At 29.3% G+C, this 22,250-nt stretch overlaps 3 protein-coding genes across 8 annotated transcripts; 1 reads left to right on the top strand and 2 right to left on the bottom strand.

Annotated features, from left to right (window-relative positions):
* Positions 1–833: 833 nt before the first annotated feature.
* LOC149892802 (uncharacterized) lies at positions 834–1,617 on the bottom strand. Its single transcript, XM_090071550.1, has 2 exons — positions 1,273–1,617; positions 834–1,056 (listed from the first exon to the last, which is right to left on the bottom strand). Exons 1-2 carry the CDS (start codon positions 1,532–1,534, stop codon positions 878–880), a joined length of 441 nt encoding a protein of 146 aa, XP_089927676.1. The 5' UTR covers positions 1,535–1,617; the 3' UTR covers positions 834–877.
* A 1,978-nt stretch (positions 1,618–3,595) lies between these two features.
* Positions 3,596–10,880, bottom strand: LOC145187513 (uncharacterized). 2 transcript variants are annotated; one of them, XM_080063927.2, is made up of 3 exons: positions 9,641–10,880; positions 4,853–5,011; positions 3,596–4,597 (listed from the first exon to the last, which is right to left on the bottom strand). In XM_080063927.2, the coding sequence occupies exons 1-3, from the start codon at positions 10,629–10,631 to the stop codon at positions 4,101–4,103; spliced, it is 1,647 nt and encodes a 548-aa protein (XP_079920053.2). In that variant the 5' UTR covers positions 10,632–10,880; the 3' UTR covers positions 3,596–4,100. The 2 variants fall into 2 exon arrangements, with proteins under 2 accessions (XP_079920053.2, XP_089933126.1); XM_090077000.1 differs by lacking the exon at positions 9,641–10,880 and adding an exon at positions 6,814–8,353.
* Positions 10,881–15,556: 4,676 nt separating this feature from the next.
* LOC149892801 (uncharacterized) lies at positions 15,557–19,849 on the top strand. 5 transcript variants are annotated; one of them, XM_090097801.1, is made up of 7 exons: positions 15,633–15,786; positions 16,325–16,463; positions 17,246–17,344; positions 17,872–17,899; positions 18,122–18,226; positions 18,345–18,393; positions 18,678–19,849. In XM_090097801.1, the coding sequence occupies exons 2-7, from the start codon at positions 16,383–16,385 to the stop codon at positions 19,162–19,164; spliced, it is 849 nt and encodes a 282-aa protein (XP_089953927.1). In that variant the 5' UTR covers positions 15,633–15,786; positions 16,325–16,382; the 3' UTR covers positions 19,165–19,849. The 5 variants fall into 5 exon arrangements, with proteins under 5 accessions (XP_089953920.1, XP_089953927.1, XP_089953949.1 ...); XM_090097823.1 differs by having other exon boundaries at positions 15,657–15,786; positions 16,325–16,407; XM_090097794.1 differs by lacking the exon at positions 16,325–16,463 and having other exon boundaries at positions 15,557–15,786.
* Positions 19,850–22,250: the final 2,401 nt, after the last annotated feature.

The following is a 22,250-nucleotide window of genomic DNA, read 5'->3' as shown; positions in this document are numbered from 1 at the left end:
CAACGAAGCTCTTTTACTTTAGTTGTTGCATCATCCATTAGTAAAAGAACAAACATTTGAATCAGTGTAAAGAGACCTTAAAAAAATTTTTAAGTGGGAATTTTTATGATCTAAGAAAGTTTCCATAAAAAGACGAAGCAGGTTCTCTTAAACTTATGATGAGACGTTGACTTTAAATGTTTTTTATTGTAAAACATTTCAATCAAGTTTACTTCTTAAGAAATTTTTCAGAAAAAAGGTGAGTTTTTTGGAATTAATCAAGGGCATTTTAGTTGAGTAAAATAATGTCTTAAACGGATACTAGAAGAATTTTTTTGAAAGACGGAGAATGTTTTTTTTTATTGAAGTGTCTATAAACCAATAACCTTTTCTCTGGGGAATAATTCCAATGTTTTGAATCTCATAATGAGTTAGAATTCAGAAAGTACTCCTTTAACAACCATTCTTTATAGCTACAAGTGTCCATATTCATTAAAATGGCTGACTTTAATAAATTTTTTCTATAAGATGAACATAATGCACATGTTGAAGCTAGTTAAACCTACTGTTTACAAGAAACAACCCTATCTCCCAAGCGGTTCATAATTTAGGCATTTCGAGCGTCTTTAGTATATATTTATAATTACAAACTTTTTTTTTTTTTTTTTTTTTTTGACTATCATAAGGATTTTTATTCTAAAGAATATTTCTTAATAAATCAATGAAACTATAATAAAACTTTATTTCAAATACCACGTGATTGTTTTAAATACCACCTTGCACCTTACTGCTGGCGCTTTTAATAGCATATTTCATATTTATCAAATGGAGTTTACACAAAAAGCTGTTTAGACTTTCGTAATGAGGATTTATATCAACACCATCAAACAATACTTTACTAATGCCATGTTACATAATACAATAATTCTGGATTGAACGTGAAAATGTTGCTTCTGAGTATCGCTGAGCGCACATAGTACACTTTTCTCTTTCTTTCTTTGCAAACAAAGAATACTCGATTATCTATTTCGCTCTGGGCATACCATCCAGTTGTACAATCGCCTTCAGTAAAGATTTCTAAATAATAAAGGCAAGCGATGGAAAAATAATGGAAATACTAAAACAAATCTTAGCATAACTTTTTGGCCTAATTATGAAAAACTAAATTATAATGCGTTTAATTATGATTTGCTTAACTCTTAGGCTTTAATTATGGAAACGCTTAATTTTAAGGCGTTTTTTAAACTAAAAATATCCTGGGGAAAAAAAATGTTACAAAGTAATCATTCATACCGGAATCGACAAGTTCTCCAATGCTGCCGTTAATACACAAAAATGCAACGTTCTTGTTAAAAGTTATATTTGCTTCGTTTCCAACACAAACTGTTTCATTAAAGTTCTCAGTTTTTTCTGTAATGTCTGGTGGTGACGTTGGTTTTGGTGTCGTCGTTGTTATTATTTTTAAAGCGAGTTTGGAATTTCGAGAGAACGAAGCTCCGTTTGCTTCTGCTATGTTCAAAAGTAAAAGCGAAGTTATTGCAATGTTAACAAGCATTCTTAAAATCGACGCGAACAGAAATTTTATTTTTCTTTTTTTGAAAACGCGTTTCTATTGTTGCCTCAACCTCGTACTCATTTACATATACATGGGAAATCAATCGACTAAAAGTCTGAAACTAAATTCATTTCAACTTTTAGTAATATTTATTTTCATACCTTTGAAAGCTGAAATTCTCAAGAAAACACAATATTAAAAAAAAAAAATATTTTGTATGAAACATTGTCGCAAAATACTGTGAAAAATTGAACCGAAGCGGGGAAAATCGAATTTAAGCGGGGAAAAAAAAAGATTTTATATTTCCCATGAAGTAATACAAATAATAACTTTATATACATGTCTTACTAGTTCTGAAAGTTTAGCTAACTTAATGAATTTAAACCAAAAAAAAAAAAAGTGATAAATTATATAAATATCTTGTTATCCTGAACTATTTGTTCAGGAGAATGTGTTAAATTTTTCTTTCGCTTCTTATGGATCTAAATAGTAGAATTTGTAAATTAATTCTCGTAAAAATAAAGTTTCGTTTGGTGTAAAGTTCCTTTACCCCCTCCAAGTCTTTAACAACGATTCTGTTGGTGCAAGTTTAAACTAGTTTAAATGGGTCTCATGTTGAATAAAATGTAATGGATAATCACATTCATAGATTCCAATATTGTCGAGATAAGTAGAGTTGATCCTCAATTCCATCAAACTGTTTGTATTCTTATTCAAAATAATACTACTACTAATAATTGATAGTTCTCGATATAGCTGTTTTGCTGTAGTGCGGAAAATCTATTATAATTTGGATATCAAAATACCACAATACAATAATCCTCAAATATAACTACTTGAACTAATAATATCAAAATCTTGATAATAGAATCAACTGAAAAATTTCATACAGAGTGAAGTGCTTCTAATTCTATGAAAAACACCCATTAACAAAAATGAATTTCACATTTGAATCAATTTTAGTATTAATCAAATATTACTTCATTTTAATACTATTTTTATATCATTAAATTCGTCATTTAATTTTAATTGATAGATTTATTTGATTTTTACATTCACTTTATACCATTTAAATATTGTTTTATTTATTTATAGTGTGTTATTTTTAAAACGTTATTTTCAAAGCAGCGAATTTTATTTTATTGTGGTATTTTATTTTATTGTCACTAGCATTTTTTTAAAATTTTTAAATCAACAAATTAAAATGCTGTTACAACTAAAAAACGAATAAAAAACAAAAAATCTTTTAAATGTTGCGGTGAAGATGATGTTTTCTTCTGAGGATAATGAAGATATCTTTTTTATAAAAGAAGAGAAGGAGAGGGGGAGACGACAATATCTACTTTAAGATATTGAAAATCAAAGCTTCTAGCTTGTTTTAGTGGGATTTGTTATAATTTCAGATAAAATCTGAAAAAGTTTGAGCCAATTAAATGGTTTGCTCGTCCTTGTTACTGTTTCGGTTTTATTTTTGCACTGTTTTAAGAATATTTTTTTTTGGGCTAAACAAAGAGAAATAGCATTATCGATTTCAATGGTATCTTGAAAGCCAGCACCCATATCTTTAATAATGGGATACTTTATTTAATGTTGCTATAAATAAAATTTTTGGATGTCAGATTTTTTACAGATATTTGCATCTACTCATACCGCTGAACATAGAAATCTTTATCGAGAGGGCATGGTAAAAGGAAGTAAATTATAAAACACATTGATTTTTTGATCTAGCTTATGAGCATACTTCTTTCGGCCGTAGAGTTTTCTCAAACAACGCTGAACATTTTACCGAATAAACCCTGAACATTTTATAATGTTGAATAAACAAATGTTATGGACTAACTTTCTTAAAGTGATTGAGGTCTTAAAGTTATTTTAGCCTAAACTTGAACTTATTCCCCTTTGGTATAGTAGAGCAGCAGGCCTAATGTTGCAGGAATGTAAATCAGGTGTACAACTTAATTAAAAAGGTCGATTTGGTCATGGGAAATTAAGAGCCAATGCCAGTGCTACTCTTATAAAACAAGGTGAAGATTAAGCTGCTTATATAACAATAAAAACAAATTTTTCAAAGGAATGTTGTGTCGACAGCACACAATTTTTAATGAATTTCTCCGAATCTACAGCAGTTGGAAATAACAAATTTTTGTTGTGAAAAGTTGCGAATTTTTCACAAGAATTACAAGTTTTTGTGACTTACATTTAAAAATCATTTAAAATTTTTAAACATTTAAAATTAAAAATTTCTAAAATAAAACAAACGAAATTTTTTCTGAAGGAAACTTTTTTATTCAAATTCAAATTTAAAAAAAATATTTTTTGCCTGGAATTCAGGGCAGTGTTAAAGTTACCCGTTTTCATTTTTTATGCAAACCACTAAATTTTTTCGAATGAACAAAATTTTTGAAATATTTCAACCGCATAAGGTAATCATAAAAACAAACATACAGTTTGTGACCAATTTACAAAGAGGGTGATTAAGATGGTGTATATGATGAATTGAACATGATGATGCTTATTTGAAAATAAACATCCACACAAAAATCACAAACATTTTTTAATTACATAGTTACAAATTTTTCATTACGAAGAAACCAAACAAGTAAATAAAAACCGTAAATAATGAACACTTTAAATGAGAGGATGAAGAAGGAATTTCAGGACCTTGGTATCCAATACAATGCCAGCAATTGAAACGATTACCAGGATCATACTTTCTCTTCAGAAGCTTTAACTTATCTAAATTCGATCCCCAAAATGCCGCCTGCCAATTCGGTTCATTTTTGGCCGCATGATTGTATCCAACGCCTGTGTCTGGAACTGTGTCACGAAGTTTTTGAATCATTCTCTCGTCGAAGGTCACGAGTTGCCACAATGCCTTTCGCATTGCAGGATTAACAGCTGTTTCATTTATTGCTATTTCCTCCATTGCGCCACCGAGAATGTAGTTAAAGGTAAAGAAGCCATTATAAATTAGATACTTCAACACTTCTTTAGCTTTTTCGGGATTTTCTTGGACCCATAACCTCGGAATCAGACGGTTTGCAATGTTAAAGGTTGGAAAACCTAAAATGTTTTTAAGGAACCGTTAAATAACAAACCGTCAACCATTCATTAAGTACAATAGTAAATATCAGCAGCGAAGTAAACATTGTCAAGTAAAAATAAATGACAAACTATAAACAAAGAAAAAATAGGCTTAAATTGAGTTCAGGAATCTCGAAAGATTCTTTGATGAATGTTAAACTAGTAGTTATTTATCCGGAATGATGAAGAAATGCTGAACTGCTTGTATCATCAGTAGTGGAATTGAATCATTACCTGTGTCATCAGCAGTGGAATTTATTCCCCCTCTTGACTCATAGTAACTCGGGAATGTTTTTAATTCCTGGTAAACGGCTGACTGCTCTTCTAAATTTAGGGACATTTTCCATTCGTTTACACTGTTTGCAAAGGTTGTTGCTGCGTCTTGTTCGTTTCCTGAAAATCAAAAGGTAAATCAATTAAAATATTAGAATGGAATGAGACAATTTGAAATATCAAAATATGTGACAAATCCAAGCTCATAACTACATAATATTTGAAGTTAGTTTACAACCTGGTCTCGGATGAAAAGTAATAAAATTTTAAATTTTCGCACTAGAAGTTTTTTGGACCCCCTCCCCCCCCCCTCCCACAGTGGTCAAATTGCTTCAAAAATATAAATTAAAAAAAAAAAAATTTGAAATTAAACTATGTTTTTATACTCAAAGTAGATTAAACATATACTTTGTACTATTTATAGGGTAGACCGGGGCTACTTCGCCACTTTTTCTGCTTTAATGTTAATTGTCAGACGTGACAAGTTTTTACCTCATACAAATAACTGAATGACGTAGAATTATTTAGCTTTAGTTCGATAGTATTCCAAAAAATCAAGGATTTTTTATTTTTTGTATTCATAAATCGAAGTTTGTTTTACATACTTATATGGGAGGAGGGGGGGGATTTCGCTATTTATGGGGCAATATCGCTAGTGAAAACAGAGTTACATATATGTGCTATTTAAATATATTAAGAGCATTTTGCACACATGTCGCAAAAGCAGACTTCACAAACACATCCATAAAAAGAAATCCATTGAAGCCAGTATTCTGATGAATCCAATCATACCACACCACACGCACAAAAATCAGTTACATTTTTGCTGTTGCGGTTGTTAACATTCGATGAACTTGGTTCCAGCGAATCGATTAATGATTTTAAACGCAAGCTGGAGAATTTCTTCTTCTTCACATCACATGATGGAATTTGATTAAAAGAGAATTTACTCTTCTTCGAGCCACTGGCTGGTATTGGATTGGAATGAATACCCAGAGATTTCCTATTATTTAATTCCTTTTTTTTTTTCTCTTTTTCCTTCAGCTTTTTAATGTTTTTAGCGCTTGTTGTGTTTTGTGGAATAAGGTTTTGTATGAGCTGGGTTTGAAAGCTTTTTCGGCAAAGATGAATGATTGAAAGATGAATAATTGGAATGATTTCTCTTAGCAACGGGAAATTTACATCTTCTTACTGAAATTCATCATCATTTCGGAGTGCTTCCCCTTTCTTATACTCGTGTTCTTTAACTGTTACGGAGAGTGTACAGCCTACAATGAGCAAATACATCTACAATAAGTCCTCTTTTCATAGCCATTTCCTCCCATACACTGTTAAAAACGAGAATTGATCACGAGGTAAAGAGACTGATAATCCGTCAGAAAGTTGTTTGGATAAAATCTATAACCATTTTTGTTTTATAACCTTGTGTCCAGCGGTTGAAGACGGTGATTGCTGTGTGGAGGTAAACATATTAGTTCTATGTCATTAAGAATCAACTTACCATGCTACTATCCCCTCAACATGACCATAATTTTATCAAACAAAATTTTTCAGAATTCACAAAATTTAATTGTAATAATTACACATAATTATACATAATAATTATACATAATTGTACATAATTTGAAATTTTCACCACAAACGGCAGTGAGATGATGATAACATATTTTTGAAAACTCACCTTAACAGTTATCGTCAAACTTCATTTCAATTAATTTCACAAAGAAAAATAAGAACGCCACGAGGAGAAAGAGTGACACGATAATTTCAATTAATAACATTAAACAGCAAATCATATTTAAAAGTTACACCAACCAATAGAATTAAGCAGCAACTATCATCAACCAATAGTTAGTAGATGATAATGTAAAAGTAATAAATATTACAGGTCACATTTCTTACAAAAGTAAAAAAAAAGTTACCTCTTTTACTCGCCATATCAAAATTGGCGAAAACGCCCCGGTCTACTCTACATCTTTAATCAAATTTTGGTGAAGTTTTCCCTTACGTCAAGGTTTTATATCTAGCAACCCAGATTTTATTTGACGTGCGAATTTTTGCGGTAAATAGAGATGTGACAAAGTTGCAATTAAATTTCAATTTCAATTTTAAATTCAAAACTAAATAAAAATATCACATTTAGAAATGAATATGTTAAATAGCAATTTCTAAACCTTTTAAAGAAATTAAATTAATATCAAATTTTAAAATTTACGGTTTTTTTTAGTGAACCATGAAGCAATAAAAGTAATGTCTTATTTTTTAGTTCAGGAAGGCTTCATTTCGCATTTTGAAATTCTGTTTATTAACACCTCAAATGTAAGCATCTGTTCAAAGTTCTGATAAAATTCTGAAAAATATTTATTATTCTTATAATCCTAGTACATAAAAGGTATCTTAGAAAACCCTAGAAATCATACCAGGTCATTCTTACTCAATATCTTGTAGTCAAATTCTGAGAAATTCTGAAAGCTTCTGATAGGGTGAGAGTTCTGAAAAAAATTTGGGTAATGGACAGCCTTACCTTAAAGCAAACCAGGCGTGAGACTTCATAAGTTTTTTTTTAAACAAAGTTTAATCCTTCGAAAAAGTTTCATTCAACAAAAAAAAAAAAAAAAAAGAATTGTTATTTTGGGTTAATTTATGAGAAAATATTTTACATTCATAATTTATCTTACATTATTTAACAAAATTTAAACTTTTTTCTATAAACAATGCTTTTTTAAACTTTTTTCTCGATTTTAGAGAAAAGTGACCACTGTGCCTTTTAAAGAAAATATAAAGGTCCCCGCCCTCCCTTCCAAAAAGGTCACGAAGTGTGTGTGTGTGTGTGTGGGGGGGGGGGGGGGGGCGTGCGAGTGCAAAATGCAATGTTAGCATAAACATGCAACGGTTCTTTAATTTTTCTAATTTTTTTAGAAGCAACTTTTTTTTGTAGCTTTGTTAATAGCAAGAAACTAAGCATCTGTGTATCGAAATTATTTCGATACAACATTTTTTCGATACGATATTTGTTATCGATAAGTTATCGAAATTTTTGAAAAGTTATCGAAATTTTTTGATCTTATCGGAACTTTTAGAGATTAAAAAAAAAGGTGCATTTTTTAAACTTACAAATTCTGTAATTCTTGTTATTTTTTAATATCTAACGATGCTTTATGATAACTAACAACAACTAGCAATCCGTTGTTATAAACAATGAAAATGATACAAAAATTAGTTCACAATGTTATATTTCATATTTACCTAAAAAATTAAACATCAAATAACAAATGGCTTCTTTTGGATTTGCTACCCTTGATGGCGTCTATTAGCGTCGTGGCGTGGCTCGGAGTGTTTTTTGTTAAAACAAAAAAAAACAAAAAAAAAAAACAAAGTTAAATTAAATTTAAAGTTTATTAAAGGCCAATTAAAGTGAAAATCCACAAGAGTTCTGGAGCTCCAGTTGCCTTTCCTTTAGCAGATGGTTCTTGAATGCTACTTTTGAGTTCCTCTATCTTCAAATGCACATTTCTTCTTCTTTTGAAGCTCTTTATGAAGAGGCAGAGGAAGCTCGAATGTACCGCCGCTTCCTAGCAGCTTTAGCCAGCATTTGAAACTTGTTTTTGTTGTCTTCCAAAATTGAAGACAACCTTCATCGTCATCTGTGTCAACGGCTGGAATAGCCATGCATATTTCCCACTCAACTTGAACGGTGGACTTAGAAGCTGCTGTTTGTGGCGGTGTTGAATACTCATTAGCTTTGACACCTTCAACAAACAAGAGATCTTTATTAACAAGGTGAGTGCAAATCTTGAACAAGTTCTGATGCATCTGGAAGAGGTTGACTGACTACTTTCAATTAGCCCTGATGATGTCAAATGTATCTTCTCCACCAAGTTAAAGTATCAATAATATAGTTACCTCTCGTCACATCTCGTTAAAGAAAGAAAATAACGTCTTTCATTTGATTTCAATAATACCGTTTGAAACGATACGATAACATTTTTTTATAGTTATCGAAACTCCATTTTGATAACTTTTGCGCCGCTTATCGAAAGTTTCGATAATGAAATATCGATTAGTTTCGAGACTTGAGTTTCGATACGCAAATACTTAAAAGAAAAAAATAAGTTTGCGTGACAACCAACTTTTAAATTAAGTGCATTTCTTAATAAATATATTTTTTGTTTTAAAAGCGAGTAATGAAAAAATTTTTTGGTTTGCAAAATATTGGATTTGAAAACGGAAATTATTACATTTCGGAAAGTAATTCAAAAAAATATTTGATTATCAAAAAAAAAAAGCGATAAAACAATTTTAGGGAATGATAAGTGAGACTTTTCCCAGTTGGCCGATGTAAGAGCTCGATAAACCCGACACTTTCTCAAATAGAGTTGTTTTCTCAAAGTCGTTAAAAAAGCACGGAAACTCAAAGAGAAAGAAACTGGAAAACTTTTCGCTTTCCACGAGATAGAAATATTAAATTCTATCTTTTTGACCAATAAAAATTTCGAATGTTTTAAAAAGCATTTGTCAAATGTCACAATAACAAAAAATATGTTGCAATAACAACAAAAATATGTTGCAACAACAACAAAAATATGTTGCAACAACAACAAAAATATGTTGCAACAACAACAAAAATATGTTGCAACAACAACAAAAATGTCACAAATGTAAAAATCCCAAATTTAATTTTGAGTTTCGTACTCAATGTCTTTCAAGTATTTTCAAAACTTATTCAACTAAAAAAGATAAAATGCTTACCTAAAAAATATAAAAGATATGTTGATAATGACCAATATCCTCCCCATCTTCTGTCTAGATTTAGCGATAACTCAACCCATTTATCAACCCATTTCTCGGTAAGGGCAGCCATTTTCTTATTATCAGCTAGATAGAAATACATAGTTGCTCGAACAACATTCTGAACTGGCCATAATCGATATGTAACCGAGGTTACAACGCCAAACGTACCCCCACCTCCTCCTCGCAATGCCCAAAACAGGTCAGTATTTGTGCAAGCGTCCGCAAAAGCGAGTGTCCCGTTAGCAAGAACAACCTCAAAGTTTATTACATTATCTATTCCCGTGCCATGAGAGCGAGATAATGCTGAGAGACCAACTCCTTGCAACCAACCTCCCGCTGCAGAAATGGTCAGCCCACCACCGCCAACTATATGGTACTTGCTTTGCAACGCGTGGTACACATCTGCCCATGTTTCCCCCCCTCCTACTTTTATGGTAGCATTGAAATTTGTCATGCAAGTATTGCTGAAGTTTGTTTTAATTTCGTTATACTTTTGGAATTTGTGCATCCAAATCATTAGAGTTCCTTTACCGGTACTTGATCCGGAATACGAGTGACCCGACGTTTTTATTGACACAGCGATGTTGTATTTGTTTGCAAACTCTAAAGCTGCTTGAACATCTTTGACTTCGTGAGCTTCGACGCTGTATGCGGGAATGTTCCAATCTCTGTTCACATTGCAGAACTCTTTAGCACAATCGTGATACTGCATACATATTCCGTTACCAGTATCAGATATATTAAACGCGTTCGTTCCCTGCGCTCTGCATTCATCGTATTTTGTTGATTGCAACGGATAAAGTCTACCGCTAAGTTTCTCTTTCAACAAATTCCATTCTGATTCTTTTGGCCAACACGTTTGATTGGTTGGCATACAGTAGAGATCTTGGGCTGAATAACTTGCAAGAATGCTCATTGAGGTGATAAAAGCGAATAAAGAAACTTGCATTTTACTTTCCTTTTTTTTTTAATTGATTAAAAAAGTATGATAAATTTTCAAACCTGTAAACTTTAATTTGATCAAATATTGATATCAGTGCTTTCACTTACAAAAAGTGAAAAACTAGTGAATAAAAATTTAACATAAAATTTAATAAATAAAAACTTCAAAAATTGTGAATAAAAAATTTCTATTTTGATTTTTTTTTTTTAAATTGAACCCTTTGTAATCGATGCCTCAATATTTGATAAGTTTCTAATTACATTTCGTTGGCTTCGCATAACGAAATTCTATCACATGAATATTGTTTTGATAAATTTGAAGTTTAAATTCAGCTACACATTAAAGTTTAATAATCATAAAAATTATTTTTTTATTAACTTCCTGTGATACTCGTGAATCTTGATTTCGATGTTGCGTTTCAAATTTTTCTTCAGTTTGGTTCCAATCTTCCAGTTTCATACTTATCAACGTTATTTTTTTCCAACCCTTCAAAATATTGCGCAGAGTTACTTTCGATTGGATCCGTTAGACTTATTTTTCAAAAATAGCATATTTGTGTATGAATGTAAATTTGACACACCAAAAACCTTTGTTTTAAACGCATAAAGAGTTCTTTAGAACCTCAGAAAATTCGTTTTATCTTATTATGCTTGAATTGAAGAAAAAAAAAAAAAAAAAAAAAAAAAAAAAAAAAAAAAAAAAAAGAAGCCAAACTATCATTTCATTAACTTGTTTTGTGAACTCTTAGTGAATCAGTAAGTGGTTAAAGTTTTTTTTTTTTTTTTTTTTATACTTATGTGAAGATCTAAGTATAGCCTTTATTGAAGTTCTAAACTTAAATTTTCAGTTATGAGGAAAAATTGTGATTATACTCCAATAAAAGTTGTTAATATGATATGCCTTCTACAGTGTGCACAATACTCTCAGCGAAAAATTGCACAAATGGTAAATATTTTCACCTAACCGTAGGGCTAGTAAAAAGAAAATTAATACTGGTAAGGACTTTGATTCAAAGAGACCACTTTTTAAAAGGAAAACAACAACAAGAGCTAACCGTATCATCCGTAACATCTGCTTGGAGAACAGAAAAAAGCCACAAAGAGTGTGAGCCAAGCTTATCCACGAAGCGGGTGTTGTTCAAACCGAACTATTCGCAGAAAATCCGGTCATTCCATAAAGAAAAAAACGAGGAGTGGGCTCGAAATTACCGTCACTGGTTGATTGAGAATTGAGAGATAGTAATTCTTGAAAATTTTTTATTTCACATTTTAACATTTCAAGTAATTAGAAGATGAGACAAGACCAGTGTAAAGTTTATTATTATTATTATTAGTATTATTATTGTTATTATTGTTATCATTATTATTATTATTATTATTATTATTATTATTATTATTATTATTATTATTATTATTATTATTATTATTATTATTATTATCATTATTATTATTATTATTATTATTATTATTATTATTATTATTATTATTATTATTATTATTATTATTATTATTATTATTATTATTATTATTTATTATTATTTGGCCACTTACTCTAAAGTTCAAGTATTTTGAAAGACTTATTAGTTTTCTTAGAAAAGTCAGAATGTTGCGTCTTAAAATATTACTATTTTTGTTTTTTTAGTATTTCTTAGATGAGATCTTATTTGCTCGAAGCCATTGAACAAGACTGACCATTTTCTGATTCAGATATTTATTTAGTTTTTTGAGAGAGTTTGTCATTAATTGTGGATTGGTATCATCAGCAAAATGATTCGTATTTGAATGTTTGATAGAAAGATGAAGATCATTGATATAGATAATAAAGAGAAGAAGAACTAATTTGGATCCTTGAGGGATACCAATGGAAACGCTATTAATATCTGAGAAGGTGTCATTTAAAGTAACAAACTGTTGACGATCGGAAAGGTATGAGTTAAGCCATTGCAAGGGTATGCCGCGTACGTCATAGTAATTAAGCTTTGATAGGAGAATGTCTACGGTGTCAAACGCTTTTTGTAAATCAATAACTTTATCTTTCTGAAATTTTGATAAAAGCGTGAGGTGTAGGATAGTTGTTATGAAAACCAAACTGGTGATTATATAAGCATAAATTTTGGTTGAGGAAGTCTTATAAACAATCATTTTTATTTTTGAAAATTGAATCTAGAATTTGGAATTCCATTGGATAAGTTTGAAACAATTGTAGTGGAGAAATTATTAAAATGATTGGAGATTAGCTTTAGGATTAGCTTCGCATTTTTTGATGATGATGATGATGATGATGATGATGATGATGATGATGATGATGATGATGATGATGATGATGATGATGATGATGATGATGATAGCAATATTAATAGTAAGTAAAAATTTACTTTACAACAGTAAAATACTTACTTTAAGTGAGCTTTAACTCCACTGGTGCTACCTTGAGACACCCTGATCACTTTTTTACACTGATTGCACTCAGTAAATCCTGATTTCCAGCCAGAGTCAGAGATGGATCCTCTTTTCTGTCAAGCTTAATAAAACTATTCAGGAGAAACATAACTTACTTTAACATGGATTGGTTTGGTAGCAGTTTTGGTAAAATAATCAGACTAAAAAAGTAAGCACTTTAGGCCCGGTAATCTTTTTTAACTTTAATCAAGCTGATATAAGAGGGCAATTTAATTTTAGGTGGTAATGATTTAATTATCTTGATAAAATGAAAAAAGTAAAGTTTTACGCTATTTTACTCAAAATTACAGCTTTTACTAACTTTTAACAAAATTATAACAAATTACCGGAATTACCGATAATTACCGTTTTTACGCATTTTTACGCAATTTTACCATTATCTTCGGGTTATAATTTTTTATTGTTAATATTTAACTATTTTATCATTTGTATTGTTATTATTTTTTATCTTTATATAAAAATATTTCTAGTTTATAGTTTAATACAGTTGATAGTATAAATTTAAATTGTTTTAGATTAATTAACTATTACAATAATAAAATATAAGATATTACAAATATTTTCCTTGCTAATTTGTTTTTAAAAGATATGTGGTTATGAAAATAGCCGTTTTTTGTCAACATATAAACAAATTAGTTTGTGTAGAAAAAATTAACAAAATTAATTTTGATACCAATATATACCATAATTGAAGTATATGCCATAAATGAAAATATATATACCGTAAATGAAAAAATTTAAAAAATTTAAAAACGATTATTACTTTTACTTAACTGTCGTATCGAGGTGTTCTCTTTTGATTTAAATTTTATTTAAAGTTTCATAACGTTACTTTGAGATTTTTTTTTTTTCATTTTCGCCACCGTGGAGTTTTTTTTTTAATGCAAAAAAAAAAAAATTTTTTTGCGTCACATAACTCACTAAATGATTTTGAGTACGCGTATTTGTGTGTGTTTTTGTGTATTTTTTTTATTATTATATTTTAAATATCATACTATTATTATTATTATTTTTCTTCTTCTTCTTCTTCTTGTTCTTCTTCTTCTTATTATTTTTATTATTATTATTATTACTATTATTTTTACTATTGTTACTGTTATAATCTTAATATTATCATTATTATTATTACTACTATTATTATTGTTATTATCATTATTATTACTAATATTATTATTATTATTATTATTATTATTATTATTATTATTATTATTATTATTATTATTATTATTATTATTATTATTATTATTATTATTATTATTATTACTAATATTATTATTATTATTATTATTATTATTATTATTATTATTATTATTATTATTATTATTATTATTATTATTATTATTATTATTATTATTATTATTATTATCATTCAATCTTTTGCAACAAAGCTCTGAGAAAATATTAGTATAAATCACGTTCTCTAAATGAGAGGCCGAAGGTTAATCTAGAAACTATAAATAAGCTTTCTAATCAGCTTTTTTATCTCGAAGACCTTTCTTTTTCCACCACCAAAATTATGTTTGATCGATTTTGTTTGATAGAAACATTGAATTTTTCTTTTGTCATTTTTAACGCTCATATTAATGAAATGGAAAAACTAAAGGATTTTTTTGAAACCACAGCACGTTAAACATTTTGTAAACAAGATACAAGCATAATTAAAAATTCATTAATACAACCACTGAAGATTAAAAAAACATATTTGTTATTTCATTTACACCCTTGAATTTGATTGAATAATTTAGTGCGCTATTTTGCTTATTTGTAGTATTTAACAGAATGAAAGAGCTTAATCAAATGCAAATAAAATTTAATTTAATCTAAAGAAGTAAAAAATTCTTTTACTTAATAATAATTTTAAAAAATGGATTCCACATTCAAGGAAATTTCGGAACTTACGGAACGCGAAATCAAATTTTAATTCCGTGTCGTAACGAACTAGTTTTTTACCATTTACAGAGTTTGGACTTTAGTTTTTACATGTTTGGTAGGCATCAGAGTCTCTGTACGGAAGAATAGTGTGGTCAGTTTTTACGATACTCGTCTTACAGTATTCATACCAGTACAGAACTGGCCTCAGTCATCTTATCGGTCATCTTATCTCATCGGGGTCCGATTTTTGCTATACCAATTTCGAAATATCATCGGTGATTGTAACGTACGTACGAAACTCTGATCCTTAATGTTAGGGTTTCATTCACAGAAAAAGGGACGCGTGTCTTTGAATATATATAAAAATAAAAAAAAAAAATAGAAAATTTTTTTAAACTTGCTATTTAAAAATTTGAAAAACATACAAATGTTATTGTTTTACTAAATAAGGGAACAATGTGTAATGTTTTGGTACAGCAATTTGTATATGTTAGAAATAGCTTATGCTTATAGTTTAAGTTAATAATAGCTTATGCTTAAGTCTAGAGAATAATGTAGTTGTATTGCAAAACAATATGTGCGTAATGCACGTTATTGTGTATTAAAGTTACAGTTTGTTCTAAGACATACACGCACCTCTTTATTTAATGTAAGATAATTTGTTTACAATATAAATGCAACCTGTTGTTACATCACCAAAAAGATTAGCCTTATAAAAAATGAATGAAAAAGGATATTGGGATCCTTATGCAAGTATCATTTGTCCATATGATCCAGTTCATGTGATCACTGCACAAAGGTTTCAAAGACATGTCCTAAAATGCAAAAAAGTAATGATGTTTATCTTTATTATCATTTAGGCAGTTCAATCTGCATGGGAAACATTTTATTTTATTTTTTTTAACTTTTATATTTTTTGCTTAAGAACCTTTGAAATTGGGTGAATTCAATTTAAAAAAGATTATACAACAAGTAAAGTTTCTTTAAAAATTGGTATCATAAGTATTTATTTAAGTCTCTTATGATTTCTTTTAAATTACTTTATCTGAATTAAAAAACATTTTTATTTTTATTCCGTTAACAAAAGAAATGTAATTTATTGTATAATATAGTATATGATATATTTAATTTTTACAGTTAAGAGTTACTAAGGGACTTCTATTTCAGTTAACTAGAAGAGTATTTAGTAGTTGAACGGAAATTTGTAGTACTAGTTTTTTTTTTTTTTAACACTGTTAAATTTTTCAGTGTATAATTTTTTTCATTTGTTAAACAGCCAAATAATTACACATAAATTCTATTTTATATTTAAATTTTGTTTATTAATAATAAATGCTTTGATTTACAAACTTATCATTTTATATTTAGAAAGTGGCAAACAAAATAAATGTTTAAATGAAAAAAACCAATATGAAGGGAGACAACTATGTGGTTGACTGGTCCCACTTTTGGTATGATTTTAGAAAGTAAACTACTTTCAACAAAACAAATCCCTTGCAAAATAAAGGTTAATACATATAAGTGCAATTTTTTAGCAAAATAAGTTATGTTTTTCTTAGGCTAAGGCCGGAATTCCAACCAAAACATACCAGCATGTAATAACTAAAATTGAGTTTTGTATCAAACTGTAAGAAAAAAAAGTTAGTCTATTGAGACTAAAAAATGTAGAACAAAATAAATCTGAGTTTTTGAATTTGCATTTAATAACTTTTGAAGTTGCACTTGTTAGGAGGTGATTTACCTTTTAAGCCTTAATGATCTAAAAGGGGAAAATCTAAAATGATGCTCTAATGATCTAAAAGTGTCCCTTATCGAAGATCAGAATCAGGTTTAAGAATAAGTTACCCTATACAACATGTCCCACACCCTAAACCCATCATTATGCACCGTACCCTGCATAACATGCAACAGTGCATTATTAGTAGTAAAAAAACAGACTTTTACTATCATTTTGTAACAATATGCAATATAAAATGGAAGTTTGTAACTGCCTTGTATTTTGATAATCTCTTGATAATCATCATGTGGCTTTGGTAAGAATGGTAAGACCAGAGTCTTAAGTTACACCAAAATATACCACTTATTCTTAGTTTAATAAAAAATTTTAACTTTTACTTTTTTTTATTGAGCTACTCATTAAAATCTATAAACAAAGTTTACAACTTAAAAAAATGTAAAATAATAAAAAGTATGACCTTATGAGTATTTGAGTGATAAATGCAACTATAAGAAAAGTATTTCATTTACTAACTCACTACAAAACTACTAATTGTTTTTTTTTTTCTTTAGAATCATCCAGAGAAAGATTTAGTACAATGCCCGTTTAATGCAAAGCATTTTGTAATGAGAGGAGCCATTTGCATGCACTTGGCATCATGTGTAGATAAGGTTTGGTTGTTATCTTTTCAATTTGTTAAAACAGAAATTTAACTGACTACTTTGAACTGATTTAGATTTATTTTGTTTTGTTTCTCATTTAAAAAATCTTTCAGTCATTTATTTGAGCTCAGTGAGATTTTAACTCAACCGAAAGCGGAAAGCTGAAATTAAAAAAAAAATAGCCATCATGATTTTATAACTGCTTTTCCAAGATTCTGTTGTTTTTAATGGACAATCCTCGTTCCTAAACCTAATGGTCTTTTGCACACAATAATTTTTCATTTAGTGCATTTGTTTTTAGTTTTACAAAATGACACTTTGTAAAAAAGCTTTGCTTTTTTATAAATTTCCTTCATTTAAATCCTATTTAAACTTTATTTTTTTTATTTGTTTTTTTTTAAAAAAAATCACAATCAAAATAAATATTTTTTGCAATGTTCATTCTTTTATTGATGATCTAACTTTGAAATGTTTATTTTTTAATGGTTTTTAAAAATGATTTAAATATTTTGTGTATATTTTTGTTTTCATTATAGCCTCCATTAGAAAATAATATAATAAAATGTGAGTATGTTTTAAATTTTTTCATGAAAATAATGTCTTCTTTAGTCTCTTATTAGTATGTTAAAACTAAAAAAGTAATTTCCTGATATATGTTATTTCCTGTTACCAAAAATCGTTTTTATTTATGACTTTGAGAATGTTATTTTCTTTCTGTTGATTTCATTTAACATTAAAGTTTTCTTTCAATTTTTTTATTGTTTTTTTTCTCTACTTCTTTAAAAGTGACGCTGCCGAACTCTAAGGAACCACAATCTATGCGTGGAAATATAAGTATGCCAAAGCCAAAACAAATAATAATGAGTGAAGAAGAGGAAGACTGGGACAAAGGTAAAATATTTTTATAGTTAATGTTTATGTGGTCTGTGATTTATTCGAAATGATGCAAAATGAGATTTCCAATAAATAACATTTTAAGATGGAGTTTGATGAGGATTTCTATTTTTAGAAATTGGTCTTCATTCTGTCAGTTCAGTGAAGATGGATTCTCAGCTCGGGTAAAAATGTAAAAGTTTTTAGAACTATCTATGAAAATTCCTTTCATTATTTTCATCATAGTTAACTTGTAATGGGGGTTTTTACAGATAAGCTGTAAAGCTTTTTTTTTTTAGCTATTCAATAATAGAATTAATTCAAAATAGTATAGATTCCGTAAAATTCCAAATTTTAATTTGACATTTTTTGGTGATTTTTTTGGCTTGTCAAAATTTCATTCACTTTGATTATTTCGCTTTAGTTTACTCTTGTAAAATTTTAAAACCTTATAAGTTGTAAATTTTAGCAATTCTAAACAAAATCCTCTGCTTATCGACAAATTTAATCTCAAAAACACAGAAATCGTTGGAAGCAATGACGTAAGTCCGTATTCTGAATATTCCGAAGCTTCATCAAGTTCAAGATACGTAAAACCCTCAAAATCTACTACAGCTACATCAGCTGCGCCACCTGCACCAAATACACTACCTACATTAGCTACGCCACCTACACCAAATACACTACCTACATCAGCCACGCTACCTACACCTACAAGATACGTAATACCCTCAAAATCTACTCCAGCTACATCAGCTACGCCACCTGCACCAAATACACTTCCTACATCAGCTACGCCACCTACACCAAATACACCACCTACATCAGCTACGCCACCTACACCAGGTATGCAAACTAGCGAAGTGCCTGGTAACAGTAATTTTTCAAGAACAATCGGTCGAGGCTATTTAAAGGAAACAATTTCAAAGTTTCACTCTTTAAGAATTGGACACTAATGTTAATTAGTTAACAGACTTCTTTAAAGTTTACTTGTTGACAGACTTCTTTGAAGCGCTAAACTTGCATTTAGCCATCAAACTCTTCCAAAAACAAAGTTAGTTTTTAAGAATTAGAACTTAAAAGTAGAATTCTAAGAATTAAAGATAATACAAAATTTTTAATGAAAATTACAAATACAAAATTAACTTTTAAAGGCAACGTCAATAAAAAGCGTCCGTAATAGGTAATTGATAAAAACGCGATACTAAGTAATTGATAAAAATGCCATAAAAGGTAATCGATGAAAAAGCAATAGTTGGTAATCGACAAAAATGCGATGATAGGGAATTTATAAAAATGTGATAAATATCAATTAAAAATTTCAAGTTTAAAGCGAATCATGATAAGATAAACATCAAAGAAAAAAAATCTTTTTAAAGATTTAGAAATTTTTTGCATTTTGTGAAAGATAAAATCTCAATGTTTGATAATATGCAGATTTCAGTTGAATTCGAAAACAGGATAAACAATGTAAGCTGAAGGGACAACATGTCGCGTACGATTATTTTACAAAATCTTTCCTTTTAAACTAAAGTATTTTATGTGTTATTCGTTAAAGGGATCTTTTTAAATGTAATAAATACTTCACTAATACGTAAAAATGTATTAAATACTTCACTAATGCGTAAAAAAGTTCGCAAAGGATGTCTAATTCTTAGATAACCATATATAAATCCGACATCTATGACGTATACTTTGTGTTACATCCGGCACTAAAAAGAAACAAAAAGTTTATTATTTCAATTTCAATAAATTTCTTAAGAGAGCAGTCTCCTTTGTTAGTTCACTAAAGTTTATTTGTAATGAAAAAATCAATAAATACTGTAATTATCAAAAAAACTGCGGTGTCGGATGTAACGCTGGAAAAGATTAGCTAGAGAGAAACAAATACTCAATATGATTCGTGCACAAATTACACGGTTTAACGTGAAAGAGACAGAAAGAATACTTAAGTGGAGACAAGCAAAGAGAAAAAGGGCCGATACAAATGCCATAAATTTGATAGAAACTACGAATGTCACTATGGGACAATCAACTGACTCACTCTACCCTCCTCTTTCTCAAAGTAAAGTTTTAAAACTCGCTAAAAAGTCTCTTCCAAAATCTCCATGAAAAAAAACAAAACAATTTGTTTGCAGTTATTGCAAAAGCAAAGGGCTTAACTATAAACAATTCAAAGCCAATATCCCATTAGCGATGAAATTAAGGAGACGGTCATTTTACATTGTTTCAGTGAAGATGTGTTCTAGCAAATGCCTGAAAAGAAAGCATGCGTAGTGATTAGAAAGAGCTGTAAGGAGAGTTTGAAAACTAAAAGTCATGTGTAAGCTTGGTATATACTCATGTCACGCTAGTCAAGCTTATGGTCTTTTTTTGCTGACCCATGCATCGTGTGTTGATTGGCAATAAAAATGCTGTGAGCACAGGACTCCTTATGTTAAACTCAATCTCCAAGAAAAAAAAAACAATTTATTTTAGTTATTACAGTAGAGGGCTTCTTGCCCACTTGTGATAGACCGACAACAATGGATCGTGAATGTGTCTTGCGTAAACATAAGTTAGATGAATAGAATCCTGAATCCTGAAAGAACCCATTTACTGGTTAACATTAGAAAAATATTTATTTTTTCTCAATTAATTTTTAGCAGATAAAATTTTCTTTCTAATAGTGAAAAAATGATGTAATCCGACGCACCGTTCAAGAGATCTATTTGTTTTAGTAAAAATTGCTCAACCAGCCCCCTCTCCCCTGCCCTACTGTAGTAACCGTTCCTTTTCTTTAGTTTGAAAGTTGAAAACCTGATTATTAATGTTCACATTAATCAAAAATTGCAAATCAAAAAGTATCCTGTTTTTCCTTACGGCATGAAAATGTTATTTTGATATTCGTTTTTAAAATAATATCAAATCATTGTCTGAGTCAACAATCGTGTTAGTCGGTTCAATGCAATCGAATGATATTTTGAAGATTAACACAGTTTACATTTGCTACTTTTAAATCAACATGTTAATAATAAAATTTTTACTCTATTTGTATAAGTTAAAGCCGTTAAAAATAGATAAATTAGTTTTTAAAAGTCGCCATAAATGTGCTGTATATTGTACAATGGCAATTTGGCACATAAAAACAGCCAGACCCCACAACCACGCATAATTATAGGATCGGCATGTCCCTTCATATGCAAAATTAAAACAAGATAATTTTGAAATAAATTTCTTCTGATCACCACATAATCACAGTGTTTGAATAAGGGTTTTTCATTCTACAAAACAAGGGGTTGAATGTTAAAGTGTTTTGTAATAAAAGTTTTTTTGATTCATTTTTGTAAAAACAGAAGCTTTCAACCCTTTGTTTTGTAGAGTAACGGGCGCCTGTTGTTAGGTCTTTCATGTCTTATATTGCAATTAATCTTGAGTTTCCTCTACTATAAACTTATCAATTTGATAAAAATTTCTATTCAAGTTGATGGACAAAACGATTTTCAAGGACAAAACTCTTTGTTTACTAAAGTAGACCTCTGTGGTTTGAAGGAAAAATAACGAACCTTTGCACAAATCACTTTGCAAAATCATTCTTTAGTTGAAAACAAGAGTGTAATGACTATTTTTTATTCATCTTTGAAAACATTTCAGCTTTCAATCCCTTTGCTTTGTAGAGTGACTACTGCCTATTAAAGTATATAGGTGTATGAAATTAAAAATTCTTCAGTAAACTTATATTTTGAGAAACTGGGTATCCACTTGTTTTATAATGCTGTTTTACTCCAACACAGCCATAAAAAGTGTTTTACAATATTGACACCATTTAACATGATGAAAGCAAATCCTTCAAATTTTTTTGTAATCATTTAAATTAGTACTGAATGAATAATTCAAATAGGTGCTACATCTAAATGTTGAAAGACTTGTCAGTAAACACTAGTCTTATGTTTCACTTTGTAACAATCATTACTGTATATAATTTTTACTATATATGGTCAACCAAGATGCCATTGCTAATTGCCTCCTTGAGGCAAAAATTTGTAAATGCTCAAGATTGTTA

Source organism: Hydra viridissima, unplaced genomic scaffold (assembly GCF_058129835.1).
Source record: "Hydra viridissima isolate aposymbiotic clone 2 unplaced genomic scaffold, HvirCarnegie_v1 scaffold_1, whole genome shotgun sequence".
NCBI lineage: Eukaryota > Metazoa > Cnidaria > Hydrozoa > Anthoathecata > Hydridae > Hydra > Hydra viridissima.
The sequence above is the reverse complement of the archived record's forward strand: the minus strand, read 5'-3'. Positions and strand labels throughout refer to the sequence as shown.